The following is a 24,740-nucleotide window of genomic DNA, read 5'->3' as shown; positions in this document are numbered from 1 at the left end:
ATCACGCCTCCGCCTCCTTACAGTGAACATTTCTTGCTTTTTTTAAGGCTTACAGTTCATAATTTTACATTTGTATTACATTTACTTAGGTGCGTGTGTATATATGTGGATGTGCCATCCTAACAGCCCTTCCAGTTCAAATTTTTTAAGTTCAAGCAATCGTGACCACTGTAGTTTTATCTATCCGGCATTTCTCAACATGGTCTGATAATAAATTGTTTCAACATGACAATCAGATTCCCTTTACAATAATCATTTAAAGTCTACCCTTCAAAAAGACCTAAGACTTGGTTGGTACCATTTTTGAGCACACAGATTTCCTAGCTTCTAAAGACAGCACCAAATACTATCCAGGTCACTCATCAAACACCTTAGATAAAGCCTTCACTACTTTTCCCAAATGGTTCTTCGAAGAATTTTGAGTACAATGGAAAATTCACTGAATGTGGAGAAAAAGACTATTAGATTTCAAGAGAGAGAAAAAATAAAATAAAAAGATGTTAGCCTCAGGCAAAACACAAGGATTGCTTACTGAGTATTTACCTATCAGATCACCCACAGAATGGATGCAGTTTTCACAGGTTCCTGCCGTCTGCAATTCTGGGCCCTCAGATCCTAAGAGCTCTGTGCTACAGGCAGAACCTGGAAACATTCTGTTAGCCAAAAGTGCAGCTGGGAGTGGCCGTATTACAGAATATGGACCCAACATCCAGAATCTATGGGCCACCACCCCACTCACCATGCACAAAGTTATTTTTCAAAGATGAGCTGTAAGGCTGCTAACAGTTAAACAGTCCTTCTGCTTAAGTGAACTCCAGGGTAGACAGTTACTACCCTGGAATCTTTTATAAATTTTCTTTTTCCATTTTTCTATTGTGGAGGAAACCCCCAGAAGGCAGCAGTCAAGAGACCTATCATTATCCTCAAAGCGCAGATGAGAAAAAAAAACAGACCACATCAAGGGAGATCATCTCCCATTTATTTTACGACAACCTCTTATCTGCCACTGAGAAAGCAGAAACAAGAGCCCTCCAGAACACGGCTGTTTGGCCAGTGTATTAACTAACCACGTATTATAATGACATACACAGTATAGTCAATACGGCAGTATTTCAATTAGCCACCCAGTATTTATTGATACAGCCTCTTACATATATTTGCAAGACTGTATGCAAGGTGGTGTATCAATTAACCATATAATGATACATACAGTACAACTGATAAACCGTGATATCAATTAATCATACAGTATAAAGCCAGGTGTGCTCCAAAAGGACCCTAGAGTAAAACCTCAGGGAAGGATAGCAAAGGCGCTTTTTGACACTCCCAACTAACAACCAAGTCTTTACAGAATAACCACTTTACTTTGCTATGGAGTAGATACTGAACACTAGGAACCCACCCAGAAAAGTGTGTTAGCTGCATCAAGTCTCTGATCAAGTATCACAGATACACCACTTCAACTGCTTAGGCATCTGCAGGGGCTGGGGGTGCGGGGAGGTGGTGTGGGGGTGTCCAGTCACCACAGATAAAATGATTCACAGGCACTTGAAGGATCAATGCATCACCCTGTAACCCTGTAAAACTTGAAAGGTTTTATCTTTCTCAAAATGTTACTCAATTTAGCAAAAAGGAGCCTAGAATCTTCAAACTATTTAAATAAGTTCTGTGGAGAGGAAGCAACTGAACTCACAGGAGTTTGCAGATCTGAACTCTCATCCATGGTGGGAAAATGTGAAGTCTGCTATTCACATACTGGCTGGATTTCTTTGGATCTTTCTCCTTCGTTGTACCAAGAATATTCCCAATTCATGTACGGTTACAAAAGGTAATTTGTGTCTAAATACACCTTTTAAAAATTAACACTAAACATTATGGAGGAAACAATTGGTGCTGTGAGAAATGCCAGCTTGTCCCAACTGTGCAGATGGCTGTTGCCTGTATCACCTTTGCAGGCTCGATGGAAAGCCGAAACAGACCCTAAAAAGCAGCCTCTGCACTCTGCTGATTAAGCCAGGGTTCTTTTAACTTATCGCCTCTACACAGCTTATCCAAACAGAAAGAGTTCAAGAATTCCTTTGAAAAAGCCCAAACAAGAGCCTGAACGGGCAAAGCTGTTTGTCAGAATGCATTGACAACAGGAAGTAGAATTTCTGGATAGAGATTTTGCTATTTATTTTTCAGTCAATGGCTTCTTTTAAACTGGAAGGGGGAAGCCTGCAGGCATTACAAACCCTGAAAGCTATGAATCAGGAAGTGAGAAACTGCAGATCCTCAAATGGCCAGCCAGAGAACCCTGGTCCTTTTATGTAGTCAAGTCTCCAAAGCCAGGAATTTAAAAAATCTTAGGCATTTTGCATTATTTTTCAAATCTTAAAAGAGCTGAGGCTTGAGAGAACAGAGCCAGAGAAAATGAGGTAGCCACTAAGCCCCCAGCCTCTGGCTCCATGCCCCCACCAAAATACAAATGTCACCCCCATAATTAAATGCTCAGCTGGAACTTGCTCTCTACAAATGGGGTTTTGTTTGCTGTCCTGTTAGGAGGGGCTGAGAGCTTTCCACAACACACACACACACACACACACACACACACACACACACACACACACACGGACTGTGGCCTCACATTTCAGCTGTCACTCCTTCCCAAAGTTGAACCTGAAGTACACTGTAACCCTAAACATTTCCATCTCCAAATGCCCCCCATAATCTGCTTGAAACAACCATCATTTGTTCTCGGTGTTGGGGTGGGGTGGTGAATGGGGACGGACACTACCTCTGGGACAACATGCAGGAACACTTTCACACCTGGGGATGGGGCTCTTACTCTAGCCCACCTGTGTCAAAGGAACAGACACGGGCAGGACCCCCTCCACCAAGACTACACCCAGCAAACCCTCCGCGGGGTAGCAGACGCGACTGTGGCCAGGTCTGTTACGTTAAGAGCAAGGGCGCGCCTTCCTGAGCCTCCGCAAATGGGGACAAAAGCTCAAGTGGGACAAACTCTTCCTTGGCCCTGGGTCCGGCACGGGGACAGGGGAGTGGGGCACATTCAGCATGGTTCTATGTGTACCATGGTCCCGATTGCTTTCTACAGGGACACACAGCCGTAAGAGCAGGTGATGTCAGAGGACACGGCTAAGAAATGTATGCTGACCTAGGAAGGAAGCAGAAACAGGATATAAAGTCACCCAGAGGCCTTTTCTCCTGGCATCCTGAGTCAACCCATCCCAAGTAACACACTCAAGTCCAACCGCATCGGAGAGCAGCCTTTGAAAGGCTCCCTGACATAAGCCGGAGAGCTTCTCCAGGATACCAGAGAGTCTGTTCCTATTTTCACTACACCCCACCCCCAAAAGGTTTAAGGTCCTGGTCAAAGAACAGGAGCCCCAAGTGTGCTGCTTTAAAGGACACACAAAGAAACCCTTTGCTCCTCTGCTCTGAAGAAACAACGGGCTCTCCATAACCAGCTCCCACCAGCCCTGGCCTCATTCTTCAATGCACCTCTCCTACCTTGCTCTATCTGAGCCCATCCCATACTAAGTCCCCAAGCCCAGTAAGAAATGATCCTCCGTGGGGTCTCCAGGATCTTTCCGGCACAGGCACAAAGATCTCTTCCTCAGTTTCTACTGTCAGCAACACAAGTGTCTGTTCAGAATCCCAACAGGATTGTACAGGACACCCCCTCAATGACAAAGTAAGCACTTTGCAAGGCATGTCTGTATCTTACATAGCTTATGTCCTTCCACAGCACCCCCCCAATATCAGACACTCTGACTTACCCCTCTGTAACTCCTACCCAGTGGAATTCTCTCCACCCAGCTCAGCCCAGCATCTTGGAGCCCATGAGCTGCTTCCTTTACTCTTTGAAAACTTGAAAACACAACACCAATGGCCCAATTCTGAATCCAGTTGACACCAAAGCTCTTACACAAGTACCATGGACAAATCAGGCATCAACAGGAACCAGAACATCCCTCAGAGCCCTGGGTATCTTCTTCCTCCTCAAGAGGCAAAGCTGGCACACTTCAATGGTGACAGCCTGACAGATCTCCCCAGGGGACTTCAGTGAAGTGGACATGAGCTAGCAGCCCTAAAGTGAGTCAGAGTGGGAGGACTGAATTCCTGGGGTCCAGAAACAAAGGGTTCCAATCCATGTTCTCTTGCCCCATCACACCCTACCTGGCTTCCTAATGCTCAATATTTCACTGTACACCAGCCCCAAAGAATCCACAGCAGCAAGTCCACCCTCCCCTCCAGGCAGCTCTACCTTCAACATCCCAGGAATTCAAACCCTGGGCTGGAGGGTAAAAAAACAGCCACTGATTCCCCACAAATACCCGTGCCTGGCTCCTGAAAACATGAGGAGGTAATCTGGATGGAATCTGGAGGACAAAAGTGAAGAGAGATTCTCTCAGGGGCTTGTCTCCCTTCTTTAACAGAGCAAGGCTTCCAAGAAGCATGTTAAATACCCTTGGGCTCCTTGGAGGATTCAGAGCTGCAGGCAGCCTATGCTCACCTGACCTGAGCACAAAGACTCTGGGATTTGGGGGGGTGGGGGACGGGACTGAAGAAACCCTTAAAAGATGGTTTCATCCCTCTCTAACTGGCTCTCAGGATTAGCAGGGTAGCTTGATCGATACTGGTTTTTACCATCATGGGAGTGACTCACCACATCTACCCAGCTTAAGGCTCAGCTGTGAACAGACACAATCAACGTAATAGCAGGGTCAGATTCAAAATAGCAAGTATGACTAGTAAACAGCAAATGCTTATAAACAATTAGCAGCCACCTCCCCAGCCTTCTGGATCTGCTGGAGAGGAAGAAGCGCTGCTTTATGAGCTCTGAAGAAACCGCAGGGGCAGGCCTGTGCTCAGCTGCAACCTGTGCAGCCCACGGGTGCTGGTATCAGCCCCACAAAACAGACCCTGGGGAAGGATCGAGATGAGCCACCTTTAACCTGATTCCACAGGTCAGATAAGAGCATACCCACCAAGGGGTGGGGGGCGTTTACATGGAACTGAGTTTTCAAGTTACAACTCTCCTGGAGCATAACAGCCCTCCTCCGGGTAGCTCCCACAGAGCTTAAAATAAGCAACTTATCTCTGTTCTAAAGTGGGAGATGGGGTCATGTGTAGTTTCCCAATAAGGGGATGCCTCTCAAAGAACAGCTACTCTAAAAGCAAAAAAAAAAAAACCAAAAAACAAAAAACAAAAAGCAAAAGTGCTCACTGCCATCCTGAAAAACATAGTGGTCCCTCAGCATCAGTGGAGAGCTGATCCCAGGGTCCCCTATACAAATAGCACCATCTCAGGAGTCCCTTACACAAAGTCATCTGCAGACCTCACTCCTCCCCACAGCCTCTCAATCACCTGTAGGAGACCTGCAGCACCCGGCACAAACAATGTATTTCTTAGCAAATGATGACAAGAAAAAAGGTTCTGGGCTCGATACTGTACACTTCTTCCCACAACGTACTTCTGATCCATGCCTGGTTGAATCCATGAATGTGAGCCCATGGATTTAAAGGGCTAGCTGTACAATCAGATGCCCAATTTCACTTGAGACTTAACAATCTGCAATCGACTCTGAGACTTGGTCAAGAACTTAAATAGAATCATGACCTTGAGAATCCTTAACTACAGCACAACACTTTATTATTATGGACTAGATGACTATGTCTGAGTACCCCTAAAAAATTCAGATTGAAGAAGCTCCAAGTCCCAGGGGACGGGTATTAGAAGGTAGGCCCTTTGGGACAAGACTGGGCTTGAATGAGGTCATGAGAAAACTGTCACATGATGGGATCAGTGTCTTTAGCTGAGAAAGAGACCTTTGCTCTCCTTGCCACATGAAAACACAGCAAAGAGACAGTTGTTATTTGTGAGACAAGAAGTCAGGCCTCACCAGAAACTGAATTAGGTGATACTATGATGCCAGACATGGAGTTTCCGGAACCATTGAGAAGTGTCTGTTCAAGCCACTCAACCTCTCTAAACTTGTGATGGCAGCCAGAGCTGACCAAGATACCTACACTGCCTTGCAGGAGCCCAGCACCAAGCCAGAGAAGGGTTTGTCCATCTTCAGCTCTTTCTCAACTCCTGTGGGATGGCCAGGCAAAGCAGACACACGGACAAGACAGGCCTGACGGTCTGGAGAAGGCCGAGGGAAGACCAGGAGGATCACTCGGGTTTCTTTTTGACATTGGGGGAAATACGAGTCTAACTCGCAGACAGATCAATGGTCCTTCCCATGGACCACAGACCAAGAGGAGCTGTGGTGGGTCAGTGGGGTGAAGGGAGCTCCTTTCACTGCCAGACAGGCTCAACTACCTCTCAGTCTTGTTTGGAATTCGGCAGGTCCAGGCCTGAGTCCTGTGCCTTGTTAAACTAGATTAAGACAACCACGTCCAAAGGGCTGGCCCCGGAGAGTACCTTCTGGAGAGGTGTTGAGGCAATGCTGGCCTAAGCCCCACAGTGCGTGCCCCGTGACCTCGAGCAGCACAGGCCCTGGAAGTCTTTGGGTTCTTCACCTATGAAGAAAAGCCTCTGGCCAGCTCAACTTCTCCAGACACTTGAATTCCTAACACGAGTAGCCAGACTCTTCTTTTATGTCCCTACATGATGGGGCAGTCCATTTGGCATAAAAACTGTGCTGCCAAAGCACTTGAAAAACTTCCGGTACCATCAAGGAGAGACCCAACTATCTAAACAAGCCCCTCTTCTGGAAAAAGCAGAAAATGAAAGAGCAATTACACGTCACGCGGCTGATCAGCAGTGAATTTCACGTGTGACGACACCGGCACAAGCGTTTGACTCTGGACTTGGATTTCCTGAGGGGAAAATTTCCTGCAGGACTGTGACTAGCTGTGAAAGGCAGACCCTGCTCTGTGATGCTCAGCTCCCCAGAGCGACCCCTGCACCTCCACGGAGGCCTCGTGGGACACTGGTCTGGAATACCTCTCCCACAGCCCACCTGGTACGTCCTCATTATTGACTTAGATGGACAGCTTTTCTTCTTAAAAAATAGAGCAAAATATATACAATCCAAGTTTCATTTCACATGCCATGTTTGACATTCATCCTCCCTACAGCCTGTAACAGACCCTCCTCCTAAGTCTCAACCACATTCCACTGTACATAGGTCACATTCTTTGTACTCAATCGGCGTCATGGGTCCCTGGTTTGCTTCCACCTTAGCTTTTAAAACTCATGATTATGCAAATACTGGGGTACAAATGGCTATTTAAGGCCCAGTTTTTCACTTTGGGGAACAGACTCAGAAGTAGAATAGTTGGATCGTGAGCAACTCGGCGCTAACTTTGGAGGAACCTACACCACGTTCCCCTATGCAGTATTTGCATTGCTGAGGCACACAGCCCCAGTGTCTCCACGTCCTGGTTTATGCTTGTAACCACTGCCTGGTTTTCTGACAATGTCATAGTAAGAGGTATGAAATGGTACCAACTGTGGCTCTGACTTCGGTTCATCAATGATTAGTGGTATTTAACATCTTTCCAGGGGCTTACTGCACTCGGGGAATTAGTTTTAAACCAAAGGAATCACTCCACCTTCTAAGAGATGTTTAGTTAGAAAAGCAAATAGCTCCATGACTATGACCTGGGAAGATGGTTGAGTGGCCCAGACTCAGAACACACTTCTTTGGAAACACCTAGCAAGCTCACCTAAAACATACTGAAGCAGGCCTAGACTTAAATGATGGTCCTGGGGAGAGGCACCCCGTGGAACCCAGGAGCAGAGCAAGAAGGAAGGCTGTCTCTCAAGAAGGTATTTGCCAGCACTGTGTGTCAGAGCCCCACTGACGCGCTCTCTCCTTCTCCATCTCTGGGAACTCCTATCCCTGTGGGAAGCCCTTGATCTGCAGGAACCAAACCTTCACCGGCTCCCATTCTTAACTCCAGCCCATCTAACCAGTCACCTGGAAATACTGATCCTTGCACTTCAGATCCTGTATCCTAAATCTGGCTGGGAACATAAACCCCACCCCACTCCCATACCCTTGACTTGGCTCCAAAAATAAAATAAAATAAAATAAAATAAAATAAAATAAAGGGGGGTGTGTCTCACTTCATAGCTCAGGCTGGCCTCAACCTCACAGAAATATACCTGCCTCTGCTTCCTGAGTGCTAGGGTTAAAGGTGTTGAACCACCACACTTGGCCCTTGTTCTGGCCCTTACCTAGAAGCTATGTGACCTCCAATTACTGCCCCATCCTGGACAAGGAGAGAGAGAAGAGGACACAGGACTCCACACACAGCCTAAGGCATCCATCATTCATTTCTGTCACCTGACCCCGTGGGCAGGGTCCATGAGCCTTCTTTAAAGGGTACTGTAATCCAAATCTGTGGAAGAGGATGCTTCCATCCTCCCCCAAAGACAGGGGCAGGATAAGGAGGGAGGGAGGGAGGGAGGGACAAAGGGAGGAAGGATGTTTCCAGCCCCTGGCAGGGTGTGAAACCAGGGGGGGGGGGGGGGGGGGGGGGGGGTGTCGAAAGGAGCAGAGGCAGCTTAGATCAGATCAGCGCTCACCCGGGGAAGTGTGGTCTCCTTGTATCTCCCCAGTCGTCACTTCTACTGTACACTCCCACCCCCTTGAAGAACAACATCAACCACCTCCTGGTATCTATGGCAGGTGGGGTTCCAGAGTTTCCTCCACCATAACTCTCAAAGTACTGTAAGAAACCTAGAAAGTGGGTATCGCTGTTTCCCTCCATTTTCTAGATGAGAAAGTAAAGCAGCTGGGGGAACTGAACACAGCTTACCATCAGGAGTCTTGCTCTAAGGCTCTCATTCCAAGCTCAGGACTGAACCAAGTCCACCAATCAAGACGTACGTGTGTGTGTGTGTGTGTGTGTGTGTGTGTGTGTGTGTGTGTGTGCGCGCGCGCGCGCGCACGCGCTGCCCAAGCAAGCAGGAAAGGGCCAAAACAGTCTGAAACCTACATTGTTGAATTTGGGGTCAGGGGAGGAACTGAGTCACGCAATGACCTAAATTTCAGAATTCGCTAAACTCCCCACATGCAAAGGCCCACAGACCAAATGATACCACCTTCCTAGGGTGCCTCACTAATTCCCTCGTTCTTCATCTCTTAGTTGTGAGTGAAAATGAACAGTCCCAATTGCAGAGCAGGTAGCTGGTAACTCTGCTCCTGGGCTAAGGCCCTGCGATTGCTTCTCATCAAGAATCACAATGTGCCCAATCCATTTCAAATCATAAAGGAGTGCGTGTTTAAAAAAAAAAAAAAAGCACCCATCGCAAGCCAGCCTGGGACACAACGTTGGCATCCCCGTTTAAAGAAATCACTCCGCTTGGCTGACACATCAAGGGCTGTGTTGTCTGGCACCACAGGACAGCAAGGGCTGCTTCCTTGTCTCAGTCACTGGGAGCCAAGGTCACTGCAGTGGCACAGAGCAGGGCCAGCCTTGGGTCTACTTGACCCAGCCTGGAAGGATGCAAGAGTCCTTTTTGGCCTGGGTTGCCCTGAAACTCAGAAAGGGTCACCCAGCAACCGACTGCAGGAGGGCCTGCCTGGAAAGTTGGGACATTTGTTTTTGGAGAAAAGAAGCATGACCTCACAACTTTCCTGAAGTCCCGTTTTAATCAGAAAGGTAAATTCTGCAGTCTCCAAAGGCTTGGCTTTCTGGTGAAAGATGTCACTAGAAGTACATCCCCCATCCTGTGCCCAAAGTGGCTTCCTTAAGGGCCTGCTCTGTGCTGCTGACCCCAGACCTACAGCCGACCCAGAGCCACTCTAACTGGAGATGACATGTCCCTCCTTGGCTCTATGTTCACTGCCTCCCTGTCTATACCATCACCAGTCTCCAGTACCGGAGTCCCACGGCAGCCTCCTGAAAGCCTCTGATCACAATGCTCCAAAAGCTTTAAAGTTCCCCATTATCCACCTATCACTCAACTCCCACCAATGCACTTGGCTCTCACGCCCACCTTCCACTCCATCTGAGCAGGCTGCCACCTGCCCCCACCTTCTAGGGCACTGTCTCCACCACTTTGAATTAAACACTGGAGGCACACTGAAGCTCTCTGGGCTTATTCAGCAGCTCAAAGACTGGACCTCCAAAGCCCAAGCTTTTTTTTTTTTTTTCTTTTTGAGCTCAGATCCTGTAATTTGGTGCTGAACACAAACCACCTATTACTGTTTGACAGTATCTGAAATGGTGGAACCAGAGTGTTTAGACTTGGGAATATTTGCGTAGACTCTGCCAGCTGAGTAGCCCTAGTCTGGAAATCCAAAATGCTCTCAAATCGGAAACTTTCTGAGCATTGAGAGAATAGATACAAGTTCTGGATTTCATAACATTTCAGATTTCAAGCTAAGGCTGCCTCAACTCTGGTTGAGCTTTCCCAACAAGACAACAAACTTTTGGGGATAAAAGGCGAAGAAAAGGCCACTAAGTCTCGACTGCCTTGTCTCAGGTGAGGGCCTGGCTTTGAACCATGCTTCCAAAGGCTGACCTGAGATTCAGACTTCCTAGGTTTTTTAAAATTATTATTTGATGTGTATGGGTGTTTTGTCTGCACGTGTGTCTATAGACCTTGTGTACACAGCGTCCACGGAAGCCAAATGGTGGCATTGGACCCCCCTATAGTTAGTTAGGGATGGTTGTAAGCTGTCATGTGGGTACTGGGAATTGAACCTGGATTCTAACTCTAGTGCTCTTAACTACTAAGCCATCAGCCCTCACTTCTCAGATATAAAGCCCAACAATAGATATGGCAAACCTCCCCCTTCCTAGGGGGATGTAGGAAGGACTGGAAGACAGGAATCCTCAGTGGCCCCCAGCAATGTGGGAGGAGAAAAATCCAAACATTCATTTGCTGGTTGCCTTCGACTGTTTCTGCTGGCCACCTTAGAAATATTACTGCTGATTCCCCTTGGCATGCCTGCTAGATTGGCACTACTCCAATTTACAGATGGGTACCAAGGGCCATACTTCCCTGACTACCATGCCTCCAGGCACCTGCAGAGAGCTGGCTTCCCCAAAGGCAGGGCATGCAGGTGAGCTCATGTTCACTCAGCTCAGTAGTGCTTTTTATGAAAATGCTTTTTATATATGCCACACTTGAAATAAACACAGTAGGCTCAATGATTCTGTTTGCATTTTCTACAAGAAATAGCTCACCTTGAATGTCTAAGGAACATCAAGGCTTTAGCAATGACTTCTTGGGTATTAAGTTCAGGAGTCTCCTGACAACACTCCAGACAAGTAAACTTCATTCTGCTGGGGGCTATAAAGGAAGCAGACTTCACTTCCCCCAATGGCCCTATGATAAACTGTGATTGGCCTTGTCAGGACAAATGTCGAAGACCTGGCCATTGTCCCTGCTCAAATTCAAGGCAACTTTTTGCAGATCTATCAAGAAAACAAGGCAAGAAATAGAAGCAAACTTCCATCCATGTGAGTCTTCAAGGTTCCCTAGGAATCCATCCACCCCTCCCTCTCTCCCTCTCTCCCTCCCTCCCTCCCTCCCTCCCTCCCTCCCTCCCTCTCTCTCTCTCCCTCTCCCTCTCCCTCTCTGCCTTGTTTTGGGGTCTAAAGGCTGAAAAAGCACAACAGCACTTCCAGGCCCTAGGTTCACCCCAGAGGAAGGAGAAGGAAAGCAATCAGCGGCAGCTCCGGGAACAGCGGCCACCAGATCCTGAGGCTCCCCCAGAAATGGACACACAGCCACATCCAACCTGAAGACAGCAGTCCTTCATCAGGCATGGTTGTAAGCTGTAGCTCCCCTATGGCTGAATGAACACTAGAAACAAAGGAACCAGTCATGGTGGATTATTCATTTCTTCTCATCCACAAGGACAGTCACCAACCTCAAGCACACAAAACTAGACTTGCAAATGTCTTTTCTTTGTTCACCTCCACGAACAAAAGGCCTAATCAATGGCTTAAAAGATTATTGTACTGCTTCTAAGTTCAATGTAGTAGTAACTGGGGTGATAAGATGTTTTCAAGGGCAAAGCACTATGGTAGGGATGAGATAAAAACACACGTTCTCTGTCAACGAACTGTGTATCCAAGTGAATGGGGTAAAGGTGGTCCCTTCAAGAAGTCTGCCATTCCTGCGCTCCTCTTACCCACCAAGCATTTCTGGATGGTAGGGAAAAACAGGTTCGGTGCATCCTAAGAAGTCGGAGAGCCCTAGATGCAGAATCAACAGCTGGCTGATTCGTAAAGGAATGTCAGAAAGCAAAGTGGTAACATGGCTGCCCCAGGCAGAGGGGCAGACCAATGAATTATTAATTATTCTTACAAACCTTAGCAGAAGCAAGGTTTCTATTTCCGAACACACATTTATTGAATACTTACAAAATCAAGTGTGTCTTCTATTTCTGACACACAATATACAGTGTCTGCTTGAGGAACAGCTGGTGGAGCTGCTTGCACTGTCTAGGAGGGGAGCACACTGAAGTCCTCAGCCCAGCAAATGTTCTCCACGTTAAAATCAAATAACCAAAGCAACCATGGAGGAACGTCCCCACTAGATACAGTGTCACTGAGGAAATGAGAGTACAGAGTCTTAGATTATAAATAAAATCTGAGGACACACAGGAGAAAAAAAAAGTATCCACCGAAGTGTAACCAGCACAGGGCTGAATATCATCAGTTAATGGAGCTGTCTGGTGATTCCTAGTTATCACTTCTCTTGGGTAAACATCTCCATGACATGAAGTAACCCAAGGGAACACACACAGGAGCAAGAAAGGAAGTGTTACCACCTACATATGCAGAGCAAGGAAAGACAGAGCTTGCTATATATTTCAGAATTCATCTGTAGTCCTTTTTTTTTTTTTAAATCTCTTAATAAGATTTATTTGGAGGAAGGCATGCAAGCGCCATGGCACACATATGGAGTTCACAGGACAACTTTTGGAGATCAGTTCAATTCTTCTACTGCATTGGGTTCCCTTTACCAGGTGAGCTAGCTTGTTGGTCCCAGAAGCTTTTTTTTTTTTAAATCTCTGATCAAAAAAAAAAAAAAAAATTACATTTTTAAACTTTACAAATACAAAAGTTGCATGGCTGGGAGGGGGCAGAGATTATTTTAAAGACTGTAAGACACAACTCTGCCTGGGTTTGTAGGGAGTGTGTGTACATCACTTCCGAAGACTTTTAATTCTCTGACTTGCTCACTGAACAACAGAACAAGCTATATCCTAAACTGTAGCCCGGTGATCTCTAAAGCCTGAAGCATCCACATTTTCTTGCAAGCAATTCCTAGGAGCCACACCAGCAAGGAAAAGCTGGGGAAATGTAGGGGAACTAACTGGTTCTCCTCTGAACACCTACTTCAGTCAGAGGTGGCTGAATTTCCCATGTGGCCGCTAGATGGCGACCACGCATTGGTGAGATGGACAAGGTGCCCAGTGGACACATCTCAGACCCTGCCGGAAACTAACAAAAGAAAGGACTAAGGCGGAAACTATGACAAACAGAACTGGGAAGGGAAAGGGGAACTGAGCGGAGGTGACCCCACTTACAGGACAGAAATGAAATGACAGAACTCAGAAGGGTTTAACATTTTTGGTTTAGAGCTTTTGTTGATGTTTGTTTGAGACAAACAAGTTCTCACTACATAGCATCGCCTGGTCCGGAACTCACTTCTGGACCAGGCTGGCCTCAAACTCAAATGCACCTGCCTCTCTGCCTCTGCCTCCTAAGTGTTGGGATTAAAGGCCTGCGCCACCATGCTTGGATAGGTTTAACCTTTTTTTTTCATTCCGTGTATTTATTTGTGTGGGGGTTGGGGCACGGGGAGTGCTGCAGAGCATCGTGGAAGTGGGAAGGCCACATCTGAGAGCTGGTTCTCCCCTCCAATCATGTGTCTCAGGGATCAAGCTCTGGTCTCCAGGCTTGGCGGCAAATGCCTTTCACCCAAGCCATCTCACCAGCCTGACATAACTAGTTAGCAAGCAGAACTCAACCTTACCAAGCACCAAAGCAAAGAGAAATATTACAGAATACATATTTACTATGCCAGGCTCCACGCAATTAAGGGTGGAAAACAGAGTTCGCCCTACATTGCCAGCGCTATCAAAGAGAATCTCTGCTTAAGGATAGCACATCTTTAAGACAGAAGAGGCTCAAGGTGATGCCAGGTTCATCTACAAGCACTTGCCGAGAATACTAACTCGCTTAACTTAATGAATAAAAATATGCGGTGAGTCCTAGTAGCTATCATTTTGCAGATGAGCTGCGGCTGAAGAACGGTGGCTCAAACCATGTTCTCTCTTGACGTCTCTGTCATTTAAATCGTAACGGTCAGAAACAAGATGTAAGGTATCACTATCAATGAGCCCAGCAGTTGTGGGAGCTCAGAGAGAGGAAGGAGAGCATTGAGATCTACTCAGCTAAAGGAAATGGTAGACATCCTCACGGGAAGAAAAAAGAGTTAGAAAATAACCATCTCTTAAAATCCTAGAAAGTCCTGGCGGCTGGGAGGAGTCCACTGGCTTCGTAGGCTGAACCAACTTTACAGTACTAACACTCACAACTTGACGGACACATACCCCCCCCCAAAAAAAAACTAATGCAAACTAAAAACCACATTTCCTCCCCAAATTTTCCTGAATTTAGTTTTCTAAATATATTAGAAAATGGTCTTATTTTGCTGTTTAGTGAGACAAGGAGAACTTTCTTTCACCATCATTTTGAGTCTCCACATATTTGTTAAAACTCAGAAACGCTAAACAGCATGTGTTAGAGCAAAGAACTCAGGGACAGCTAAAAGTAATCTAGCCCCGGACGACATCTCTGTCATTCAGAATCGCACTCTCCAATGTCCAGCGTGGGGACAGAGCAGAAGAATGAAGTGGAAACCACACCAGGCTACAGACACAGCAAAAGCAGGGATGGAGGAACACCACAGCTTGCTCACTCAGATGCTCAGGCAGTGTTGAAGGATTCTGGGAATTGCTCTGGGGCCAGGTAGCAGTCTTGCTAAGAATCTATTATAGCCTAATACAGGGGGCCTTGGACTTCTCGTTAAGACTGGGGACTCAGCTGTGGCACATAGTAAGGACCTAGGGTTGGCAAGTCCATGAAGCCCAGGAGTCTTCACAGGACTGAGAACTGGCTCAAAGGCCAACTGAGTGTGTCCGATACTCCAAGGGTTGAGATGCAGGTCTGGACTGGACGGAGGTGGAGCCAGAAATGGGCAAATCTGCATGATTTTAAGGGACTCAGTGAGGTCAGGAGGAAACATTCAATTAAGCAGTCTCTTTGGAAAAAGGCAGGCTGCAGAGCTGAGGTTAACTCGATTTTCCATCCTGAGCCAATCTATCTTGGTGCTTGAAAAGCTCACATTAGAAGAAGCGATGAAAATACAGCATCCAACCAAGAAAGGCCACTCATGACAAAGTTCCTGGGATTTAACTGTCCTATGTTGGTGACTAAACATACACCATGAGCCCATTAACTCTCGGAAACGGACTACAGAGCCATGCCCCAAGTCTGGGAGCCCGTGTATTGCTTCAGAAGTCCAGGGAAAACTAGTGGATAGAATAAACATCATATGACATAAATGAACATGGGCACAATCGATGAAGACTTCACTATGTAAATACAGTGGACAGCTAGTGACTCAGAATGCTCTGGTCAGACTTCCGGTCAACCAGATGGGTAGTTGTTACCTGGAATCTCTTCAGATGCTTCCTATATTTTTCACTTGGTTATCAAAGGTTATTAGATAATTCAAATGAGAAGAAAACTCCTGTATATTAACTCACTGCTACCTCATTACCATCAGGCTTCTGTGCCTTAAAGTGGCTTAAATTGGTAATGTCTCATTCACTCAATCAGAAACACTCCAATAATCAATTTATAGGCAAGCAAAAGCAGACATGCCAAATACCTCAGAGACTTTCAAGTTCTGGCCTGTACAATAGTTCTGCTTTACTATCATAAAAAAACGTACTTGCTACACATGCGAAGATTAATTTTAAAAAATGGCATTCCGGAGCCCGCTTAAAGAAAGCGCCATGTTTAAAAAGAAACTGGCAAGTGTAAGCATAAGGAAGCCCAAGAGCTATGCACCTTAGTCGGTCAAGCCAGGTGGATGAGTGCACACATGCACATCTGGACACACATGCACAATTGTGAGTATCTGATATTCGGTAACTCTTGTCGTGAGATGTGAAGTCAAGAATAAAGTTTTAAGTTTCCAGATCCCACTACCACCAGGAATTTTCTGCAATAATGATAAACTACTTTCTAAAATCCTTAAAAAAAAAAACAAAAACACCTTTCTAGCCCAAGTGTGGTGGCACAGGCCTATGAATGATCTCAGGACGCTGAGGCAGGAGGGCTACACAGCAAGACCATCTATCTCTAGGAAAATAAAACCAAGTAAACAATCTCTGGTTCTTGCAAAAAGCCGTCTCTGTCATTCCACTGCAGAGTAAGCAATCTGAGACTGGCATGTCCTTCTCTATGCAATCCACGCTTCCATCACGGTCACATTCTTCGTCCGTAGCTGGCCACCAGATGCTCCAAATGAGAAACTGGAAGTGTCAAGCCCATCAGGAAGCATAGGAGGGATATGGTCCCTAAGCTCGGGAACACATCCCACACCAGCAGGAACCAAGTTGAGGCTAAATATAAAACCGAAGAGCAGCGGCAGCATCCTGTGGAAGTTACTGTAGTCTCCGCTGTCCATCCTTCATCACAGAGGACTACACTTTCTGTTACATTCAAGTCAAGTCTGAAGAGCAGTCTGGGAGCTTATCAATCCTTACAGTCTGTGACCCAAAAGAAAGAAATCTAAGCCTTTCTTACGAGCTTCTTAGTTCTTTAAACAAGCATGGCAATAATTTCTATGGATCAATTTATGCTCTGAAAAGCTAATGGTAGGATTCATTACAGCATCAGTGTTTCTAACCTAGAGACAGAGCCTTGTGAATACTCAGCACGTATTTAAGGGAGAAGGTGGATGAATTCTCAGCAAGACACACAACCTCAGGACTCTGAAGTCCATCATGGAAATAATTCTAAGGGAAAGTGGCATACATGACAAGGAAATCTGCAGAAATGTAAAACATGGGTACAAATGACTGAAAGCATGTATCTTCCAAAAATCCAAAGTCACCGAACCCAAAGATACTAATATTTTTAGTCAGATAATTCCAAACACGTTAACAAAAGAAATGAACTTTATCGTGCCAAGGCTGTTTTTAAAGATCTTTTGTTTATTAATCTTTTACAAATCAGATCCATGGGGTAAGGGAACTGAGATGGGGCATATGTACATATTTTAATTATAATCTTTGCAAATAGCAGACCAGCTATGTTCTCCCCAATGTCCACAGATCTCAGTATCACAAGACACCAGGACTACATCCATCCCAAGTTTAAGCCAAATCACACATCTTTATTAGGAACTGGAAAACTTTCTCTTGCTGACCTGAGGCCAAACACTACTTATGGAAGGCTCAGAGTGCATCATCCACTACACAGCCTGTTGTCTTCCAAGTGTTCAGCATTTCCTGCATAGCATCGCAGATGGAGAAGTCAAGAACCATAACCACAGCATGTGTGTAACTAGTCCATGCTTAGTACAACCCCGAGAGAGCTGTTTCTGAGGCTCAGCTAGCACGTGTCACACAGTGGCTAAGAAAAGCAGTTCAAAGCAAGCTGGCCTCCGGGCACAGATACCTCCTCTATGAACTGGAGTTGAGTTTTAAATGAGTTTTCAAAACAAATCAGAGAAAATCACAACCCAGAGAAAAACTGGTTTTGTGTGCTTTATGATTGAAAAAAAAAAAATCTTTTAAGGTGCTATTGCCTCTTCATCTCATTCTTACCTCTGATACTTATTTTTTAAAAGTCCACTTTTAAATCACAAAAAGATCTGAAATTCTGAACACTTCCTAATGATTATCCCAAAGCTGTGTCAGCAATGTATACACAGCCTCTGAAACTGGTCCCGCCTTTCTAGAAATCTGAAGCACGCCAAGCAACATTTATGAAAATACCTGTGACTAATTTTTATTTTGTTGTTTTGATTTTTGAGACAGGGTTTCACTATGTAGCACAGGCTGCCCTCAAACTGATGATCCTCCTGCCTCAGACTCCTAAGTGCTAGGGTTACAGGTGCATGACCGCACACCCTTTATAGTATATGCAGAGTTTTAACCACAACTGCCACACCAGTGTTATGAAGACACCTGATTAGATGGACAGATAGCATACGCTATGGTCTATGGTGAAATTCCAGAATGAAGGACAGATACCATACGCTATGGTCTATGGTGAAATTCCAATATGAAGGTGCCTGCCACAGGGTAACAACGTGTAGCACTGGCTGCCCACCACACTAGCCAAGCCTACAGAAATGTTTTAAAGGGCCTTTAAAATGCACCCCATCATGGATTTGAACAGTGTGCTGCATGCTAGGTCTGGCGGGGGGTTGGGGGGGTTGCTGATTTTTCAAGTAACTTCTTTTCATGCCAATTCATGGAAAGTGCCCCAAAGACAAAATCAAGAAAAGTCCTTTCTCTGTTAGTGAATTCAGTGCCTAGCACTAGTTCGATTTTCATACAGTAGGTGCCCACTAATCACTGTCTAGATTCAGTTCCTGGAAGCACATTCTTACAAACCAAAGGAAACCGGATTTTAAAGCAAACAAAAGTATCTCAAAGGCTCTGGGGGAAAAGGGAGGGAGGGAGGAAGGGAGGAAGGGAGGGAGGGAGGAAGGGAGGAAGGGAGGGAGGGAGGGAAGGAGGGAGGGAAGGAGGGAGGGAGGGAGGGAGGGAGGGAGGGAGGGAGGGAGGATGATACAGTTGATGCTCATTACTGACCTACCTTGCAACAATAACAAGGGCAGGAAACATTTTTCACCAGAAAATAACCTTGAGACAAAAGCTAAAGCCCAATGCAAACATTAATTTCTATGTCTGTCCCTATAGAAAAGGCAAAGCACATTTAGATAAAGGCACAACAGTTTAAAAACAAAACCCTGACTGTATTCTTAAATCTTTTGTTCTAAGGAATTTTAATGTTTCATTTAATTTTCTGAAGGCAATAGGCTCCTAAACAACTGTAGCCAACCAAGATCCATCTACTCAGATTGTGGAGTATTTAAGAAATAACATTTTTAAATTAAAAAAGAGAAGAAGCAGTTCTTCCTTAGCCGTCACTGCTACTTGTAGTAAATACAGGAGAGATGAACTTCCTTTCCTGCTCCAAATCATGGATTTATTTCTTCATTGGAAGACTGTAGACACAAACAGGCCCCTTGCCTGGGCTCCTAACCCCTACAGACCATCAACTTAGATTGGGTTTGAGGACTTTTACTGTGGGAAAAAAAAAAAAAAAATCACACTATCATTAGCATTCGTGTGCTGGTTTTAAATTCAATCTCTCAATTCCCAAGCTAAGAATGACTAAGATTCTTTTTTCTCTGTCCATTTCTTGCCTGACATCCGATCCCTGCTGTTACAGCTTCATTATCAATTTGTTGTATTGCACTAATTCATGGATCTTAAAAGCTTACGAATTTAGAAAAGAAACAAAAAAGCAATACCAACCTGCACTAATGTTTACTGAATAATCTTAGTCAAATCTTATGTCCTAGGTGGCACAATGTATTCTTCTCAATCTTTGCAATTAAGAAAACAAAAAAACGGGGGTTGGGGATTTAGCTCAGTGGTAGGGCCCTTGCTAGAGGGCAAGGCCCTGGGTTCTGTCCTCAGCTCTGAAGAAAAACAAAACAAAAACAAAAAAGGGGGGGATTCAGATGTTATCACATCCCCTGAGACAATTATGTTCAAACACACAACTCAATGTTTTTAAGTATATTCAAAGTTGTATAACCTTCACTGAAAACTGAAGTTAGAACATTTTCATCACCCCAAAAAAACTCCTGTCCCCTTGATCAATCACACCCAGCTTGCCCTCCCCAGGACCTGGGGATCAATTTCTCTGTCTCTATGGATTGGCTGAACATCTCACGTAAGTGGGAGCATAGGAGATTTGGTGTTTTATAACTGACTTCTTTCTCTAATTCGTACTATTTTAAAGGCCTCTCTATTCAACCCTGGCATATTTCAGAGAGCTGTTCTTTTCTCATCCTTTCTACATATGACCTTTTAAACTTCAAGCCCTGAACCCCCCAGCGGCTTGCCCCTTCACCAAGTACAGTGGACTTGCTATTTCCTTGCAGAAAAACCTAAACTATAATTTGCTACTTAGGTTCTTTCAAAAGTTCTTATTCTGGGTTCTCCTTCCGGTAGGTAATAAAACCCTAACTCCTCTAAACACACACATTTCACATACCTCGGCTCCTCTGACAATAGGATGTTACCGTGCCCTCAGCAGAAAGAGGACTAAATCCTTTTTAGGAGAGGACCACAGTAACTCTAAAGTGCATGTTGATTTTCAAAACAGAAAACAGTCCTAGAGTATATGACTTGCCACTGGTCACTCTAAACTCCCTTGTTTAGACGCTCAGCTCAGCCTCCTGCTACAAAGCAAACATGTCTGCAAGGCTGCCTTGACGTCAAGAAACTTGCACAGCCCCAAGTTAAAGATGAAAACACCCTACTACTGTCACACTCCAAAGAGCCACCAATGCCTAACCCTCATACCAGCAAGTGAACCTGCATGGTTCCAAGACTGTCTTCGGCTAGGACCCAGGAACTTATTCCCGAGTTAAGTGGTCTAGCACCTTTCAGACTAAAACTCAACGGGTGTTCTATGTTACCCATAACCAACCCTTCAACTGTTTGTTAAGAAGAAGGAAGGGCAGACAGACTTGAGTCAGGATCTCAGCAGGCCCTAACCAGGATTCCGGGTACTTTCTAGCCAACTACCACATTTTAAAGAAGCCTTAGGAAGAGCTTGGTCATCACGGGATTAAAAACAACACACACTAAAATACCCTTCTCCTGCCGTCCTTGTTCTGGACAAAGACTATTCTTCATGAAGACCCAGTCCTAACCTGTTTCAGACAGCCCGAGAAGCAAGGCTGCTTTGCATTTCAGAACTTGTACTATTAAATAACAAAAGTAGATAAAGTACACAGTTCAACAGGATGCCATAGTAAAATGGCACTCATTCCTAAAGTCGTCTAAACCATATTTAGTCCTTAAAGGCTAGAAATCCTCCCTGCCCCCCAAACACCGTCTAAACGCCTAGCAGAAGGGAGCCAGAAGTCTTTCGCCCAATCCAGTGTACTCAAAGTTTGGAAAACAAAGGACAGGAGAGCCCAGATTTGTGTGTGGGTCGGCCCCAGTCTGCGCAGTAGACTCCAGGCAGTAAACAGCTATAGTTCCAAAAAGTTCTGCTCGTACTCCGTCGTGGACATTTCTTTAAAAAGGTTCAAGGGTTTGTTTATAGAAACAGCCTTTGTTAACTACCCCAGTAGTGGGGCCGCACGCCCCGCGCAGCCTCCATCGGTCCCGTCCCCCTCCCTACCCCCCCCCGCCCCGCGCGCGCTAACTCCTCGAGACTCAACCATGATTTTTCGAAGTTAATAGGCACCACCTGCATACATTCTGCAACCATTACTCATCCGCACTCCCTCACCTCCCCAACTTAAACTTTTAATCGTGTTCAAAATTACTGTACCATCTCAAAAGTACCAGCATGCCACACTGTTTTTCTCGAGAACAAACCCCCTCCTCCCCCTGCCTCCTCCTGCCACTGTGGAGAGTTCTCAATCCTAGAGACACCCCCCACACACACACTCCTACCCGACACCACCAAAACAAAAGCTATCAGATTGCAAGCGATAGCGAGCGTGGAGCGATACTGCCTATTAAGTATGTACAAAGGAAGTGCGGGGCGGGGGGTTGGCAGTGCAACACAACTCTGGCCACAACAAAACCAAGGCCAGGGCTCCGAGCTCGCAAAACAAAACAACCACCCCTCTACAACCACACTGCAGATCCTGACGCTTCCCAAACCACCGCACAGGACACCTCTACCCCGGGCCGGGAGTCCCAGGTGTCCCTCGTGGTCGTGTGGCTGTGGATGCACCTAAACCCGCGCTGAAAGCACATGTGTGTGGAAAAGCACGTCGTCGGCTCTGCTCATGGGTCGATGCCCCTACCACGTCTTTCTTAAGACGCTTTTCGTAAGAGGTGTCCAGGGATGGGTAGAAACTGAGAGACTGCCCAAGGACCCTCTAAGTTGGGGATCCAAGCCTCCCACCCCCAAAGCAGGAGTCTGAAGAAGGTCCCAAGCTCACACTGCCCTAGGGAAAGTCCGGAAGTACACCCTGAACCCCAGAGCCACATCGGACAACCCCGAGTCACCCAGTCGTGGGGGAAGAGGGTACTAGACGCCCACTGGCTCATGAGATGCGAAAGGCCAAGAACCCGAGGGGCCTGACGGGCCAAACAAGTTGGACCACCGGAGGCCGCGTTGTGATGTTTAGAAACGTGTCCTGGGGCCGCGAGGCCTCCCCACCCCGCACCTCCCCCTCAAGGACAACTTGCACCCCGCGGGGCAAGAGGCTCCCGCTCGCCGCCACGGCACACACTGTCTACCCCAGCAGCCACCCGTGGAGCCTCTAAAGGTGCTGTCACCGTGGTGCGCTGCGCGGGATGGGCGCTGGGTGCGGAGAGGCCAGCGCGCAGAGGTGGGGAGAGGCGGGGGTGGCGGGGGGGGGGGAGGGGCAGGCCCACCCAGACACCAACTTCCCCACCAAGTGCCCACGCGTGGGTTGCCCCGAACCGCCGGGGAGCAAGTGCTGCCCACCCACCAGGCCGTGCGCGGGACAGCGCTCCCGGGCCAGCGAAAGAGAAAGCCCCGAGGCCCTTCCCGCGCGGATGCGCTGAGAGTCAGGGCCGGTGGGGCTCCTGAGCCAGGAGCTCGGGCCCCGCTCCTCTCCGGCCTTCCGGGAGAGCCCCACCCTCGGCTCCCGAGCCCCGGAGCCCGACAGCTGCGCCCGTGGCAACTGGGTTTTCCCAAACAGGGCGCAGCCCCTCGGAGGAAAAGTTCCCGCGGTGGCCGCGGGCGGCGGGCAAATACTCACTTTCTCCACTCGTCGGCCAGAGCGTGAGCGCGGCGGAGAGAAACACGAACCCCCACAGCGAGGTCGGGGACCCTCCTCCGGAGCCAGACTTCATTCCTTTTATTTGGGACGAAATTCCCTTTTCTCAAAAAAAAAAAAAAAAAAAGGAAAAAAAAAGAAAAAAAAATCAAAAAAAAAAAAAGGAAAAGAAAAAAGAACAAAAAGGAAAAAGAAAAAAGAAAAAGTCTCCCAACTCAGTCCTCACTCTCGTCCAAAAAAACAAGAGCGCAGGCGACGATCCTCGGAAGGCGGCGTGGAAGGGGAGGGTGGCGCGAGGCGGCCCCTCAGCGCCGGCAGCAGCGGCCCACGGCGCGGCGGAGTCGGCAAACCGGGGCGCGCCGGGGAGGGCTGTCGGCGTCGTCGGCCTCCATTTGCAAACCCAGAGATGCAGAAGAGGGGGAAAAACTGTACGGAAAGAGGAGCAAAGCCCAAATCGCCGCAGGCGAGGACAAACGCCCCCAGATCCCCGGAGGGAGCGACCGCCCAAGCCTCCGCGGCGGGAGAGCGCGACGCAGTTGGCGAGACTGGTCCGAAGTCCCGGGCGCGGGCGAGGCCGGCGAGGGGTAGATATGCGGAGTGGAAATGAATGAGCGGCTCCCCCTCCTCCGGCTCCTCCTCCTCCTCCTCCTCCTCCTCTGGGCTCCGCTCGCCGCCGCCTCCTCCCTCAGCGCCGCCGCCGCCGCCGCCGCCGCCGCCGCGAGCTCCTTCCCAAATCCAGGACACACACAAAGCGGCGGCCGTGCAGCGCTCAGCGCTCCCGCCGCCCCGCGTCGGCCCCCGCCCGCCGCCGACTCCGTGCGCGGGGGCTCCGGCTCGCTGAAGGTCAAAGCCGAGCGCGCCGCGCGCCGTGGAGCTCTCGCAGGCGCGGGAGAGGCGTGGAGGGTCCGAGGAGCGGGGCCGAGGGTCTGCGAGCGCCAGGCGCGCCGGGACAGGCTCGCTGGCGGCTTCCCAGTCGCTCGCCTCTCTCGAGTTCGCCCGGTGCGCTCGCTCCTCCTCGGTCCCCCCCTCCCCCCTTTTTTTTCCGCTCAGCGGAGTTAATGCTGGTAAACAAGAGCCTCAGCCTCACCGCGCCGCCGCCGCCGCCGCCGCCGCCACACACTGGGGGCTCAACGCGCGCGCTCTCGGGGCCGCGCACACGTGCCCGCGCGCACACTCCAAGCGGCCACAGCCGCAGTCCCGGCGCGCCGAGGGCCGGGCCCCGACTCGGCAGGCGCCAAGAGCCGGAGTCCGGGATCGCAGGGACGTGCGGAGCGGAGCGCGGGCGTGGGGAGTCGGGCTAGGGAGGCACCGCCCCCCGCGCCTCCACCCGCGCCGGCCCCCGCGCGCACACTGAGCCACGCGCGCGCCCACGCTTCCGCCCCCACCCGCACTGCGCCGGCCAACCCTGTACGCACCCTCCCCTCCCGCAGGACTCCAAAAAACAATGCCCCGGGCGCCGGTGGGACTCGGTGGCCCGGGAAGCAGCAGCAGCAGCAGCAGCAGCAGGGCGGGCAGGCGGGCGGGCGGGCTGCGGGCGCGGTGGGCGGGGAGTGCGGCCCCGGAGCTTCATTGAAAACAACAACAGCGCGGTTGGAGAGCGCGCCGGCCCGCTCGGTGAAAAAAGCTTCATTGTTTCTTGCAGCTGTTGCAAAATAAATAAATAAGTGCATGCATGCGGCATTTTTTTCGCAGCGTGGTGGAAAGC

At 48.1% G+C, this 24,740-nt stretch overlaps 1 protein-coding gene across 1 annotated transcript in view; it reads right to left on the bottom strand.

Annotated features, from left to right (window-relative positions):
* Positions 1–23,135, bottom strand: part of Igf1r (insulin like growth factor 1 receptor) — a 285,642-nt gene extending 262,507 nt beyond the window's left edge. The window contains exon 1 of the mRNA XM_036185489.1: positions 23,018–23,135. Within this exon, the coding sequence (XP_036041382.1) occupies positions 23,018–23,111 (94 nt within the window). The 5' untranslated portion in view covers positions 23,112–23,135. The remainder of the gene's footprint in view (positions 1–23,017) is intronic.
* Between the last annotated feature and the right edge of the window lie 1,605 nt (positions 23,136–24,740).

The sequence above is a fragment of the Onychomys torridus genome, chromosome 1 (assembly GCF_903995425.1).
Source record: "Onychomys torridus chromosome 1, mOncTor1.1, whole genome shotgun sequence".
In the NCBI taxonomy this organism is placed as follows: domain Eukaryota; kingdom Metazoa; phylum Chordata; class Mammalia; order Rodentia; family Cricetidae; genus Onychomys; species Onychomys torridus.
The sequence above is the reverse complement of the archived record's forward strand: the minus strand, read 5'-3'. Positions and strand labels throughout refer to the sequence as shown.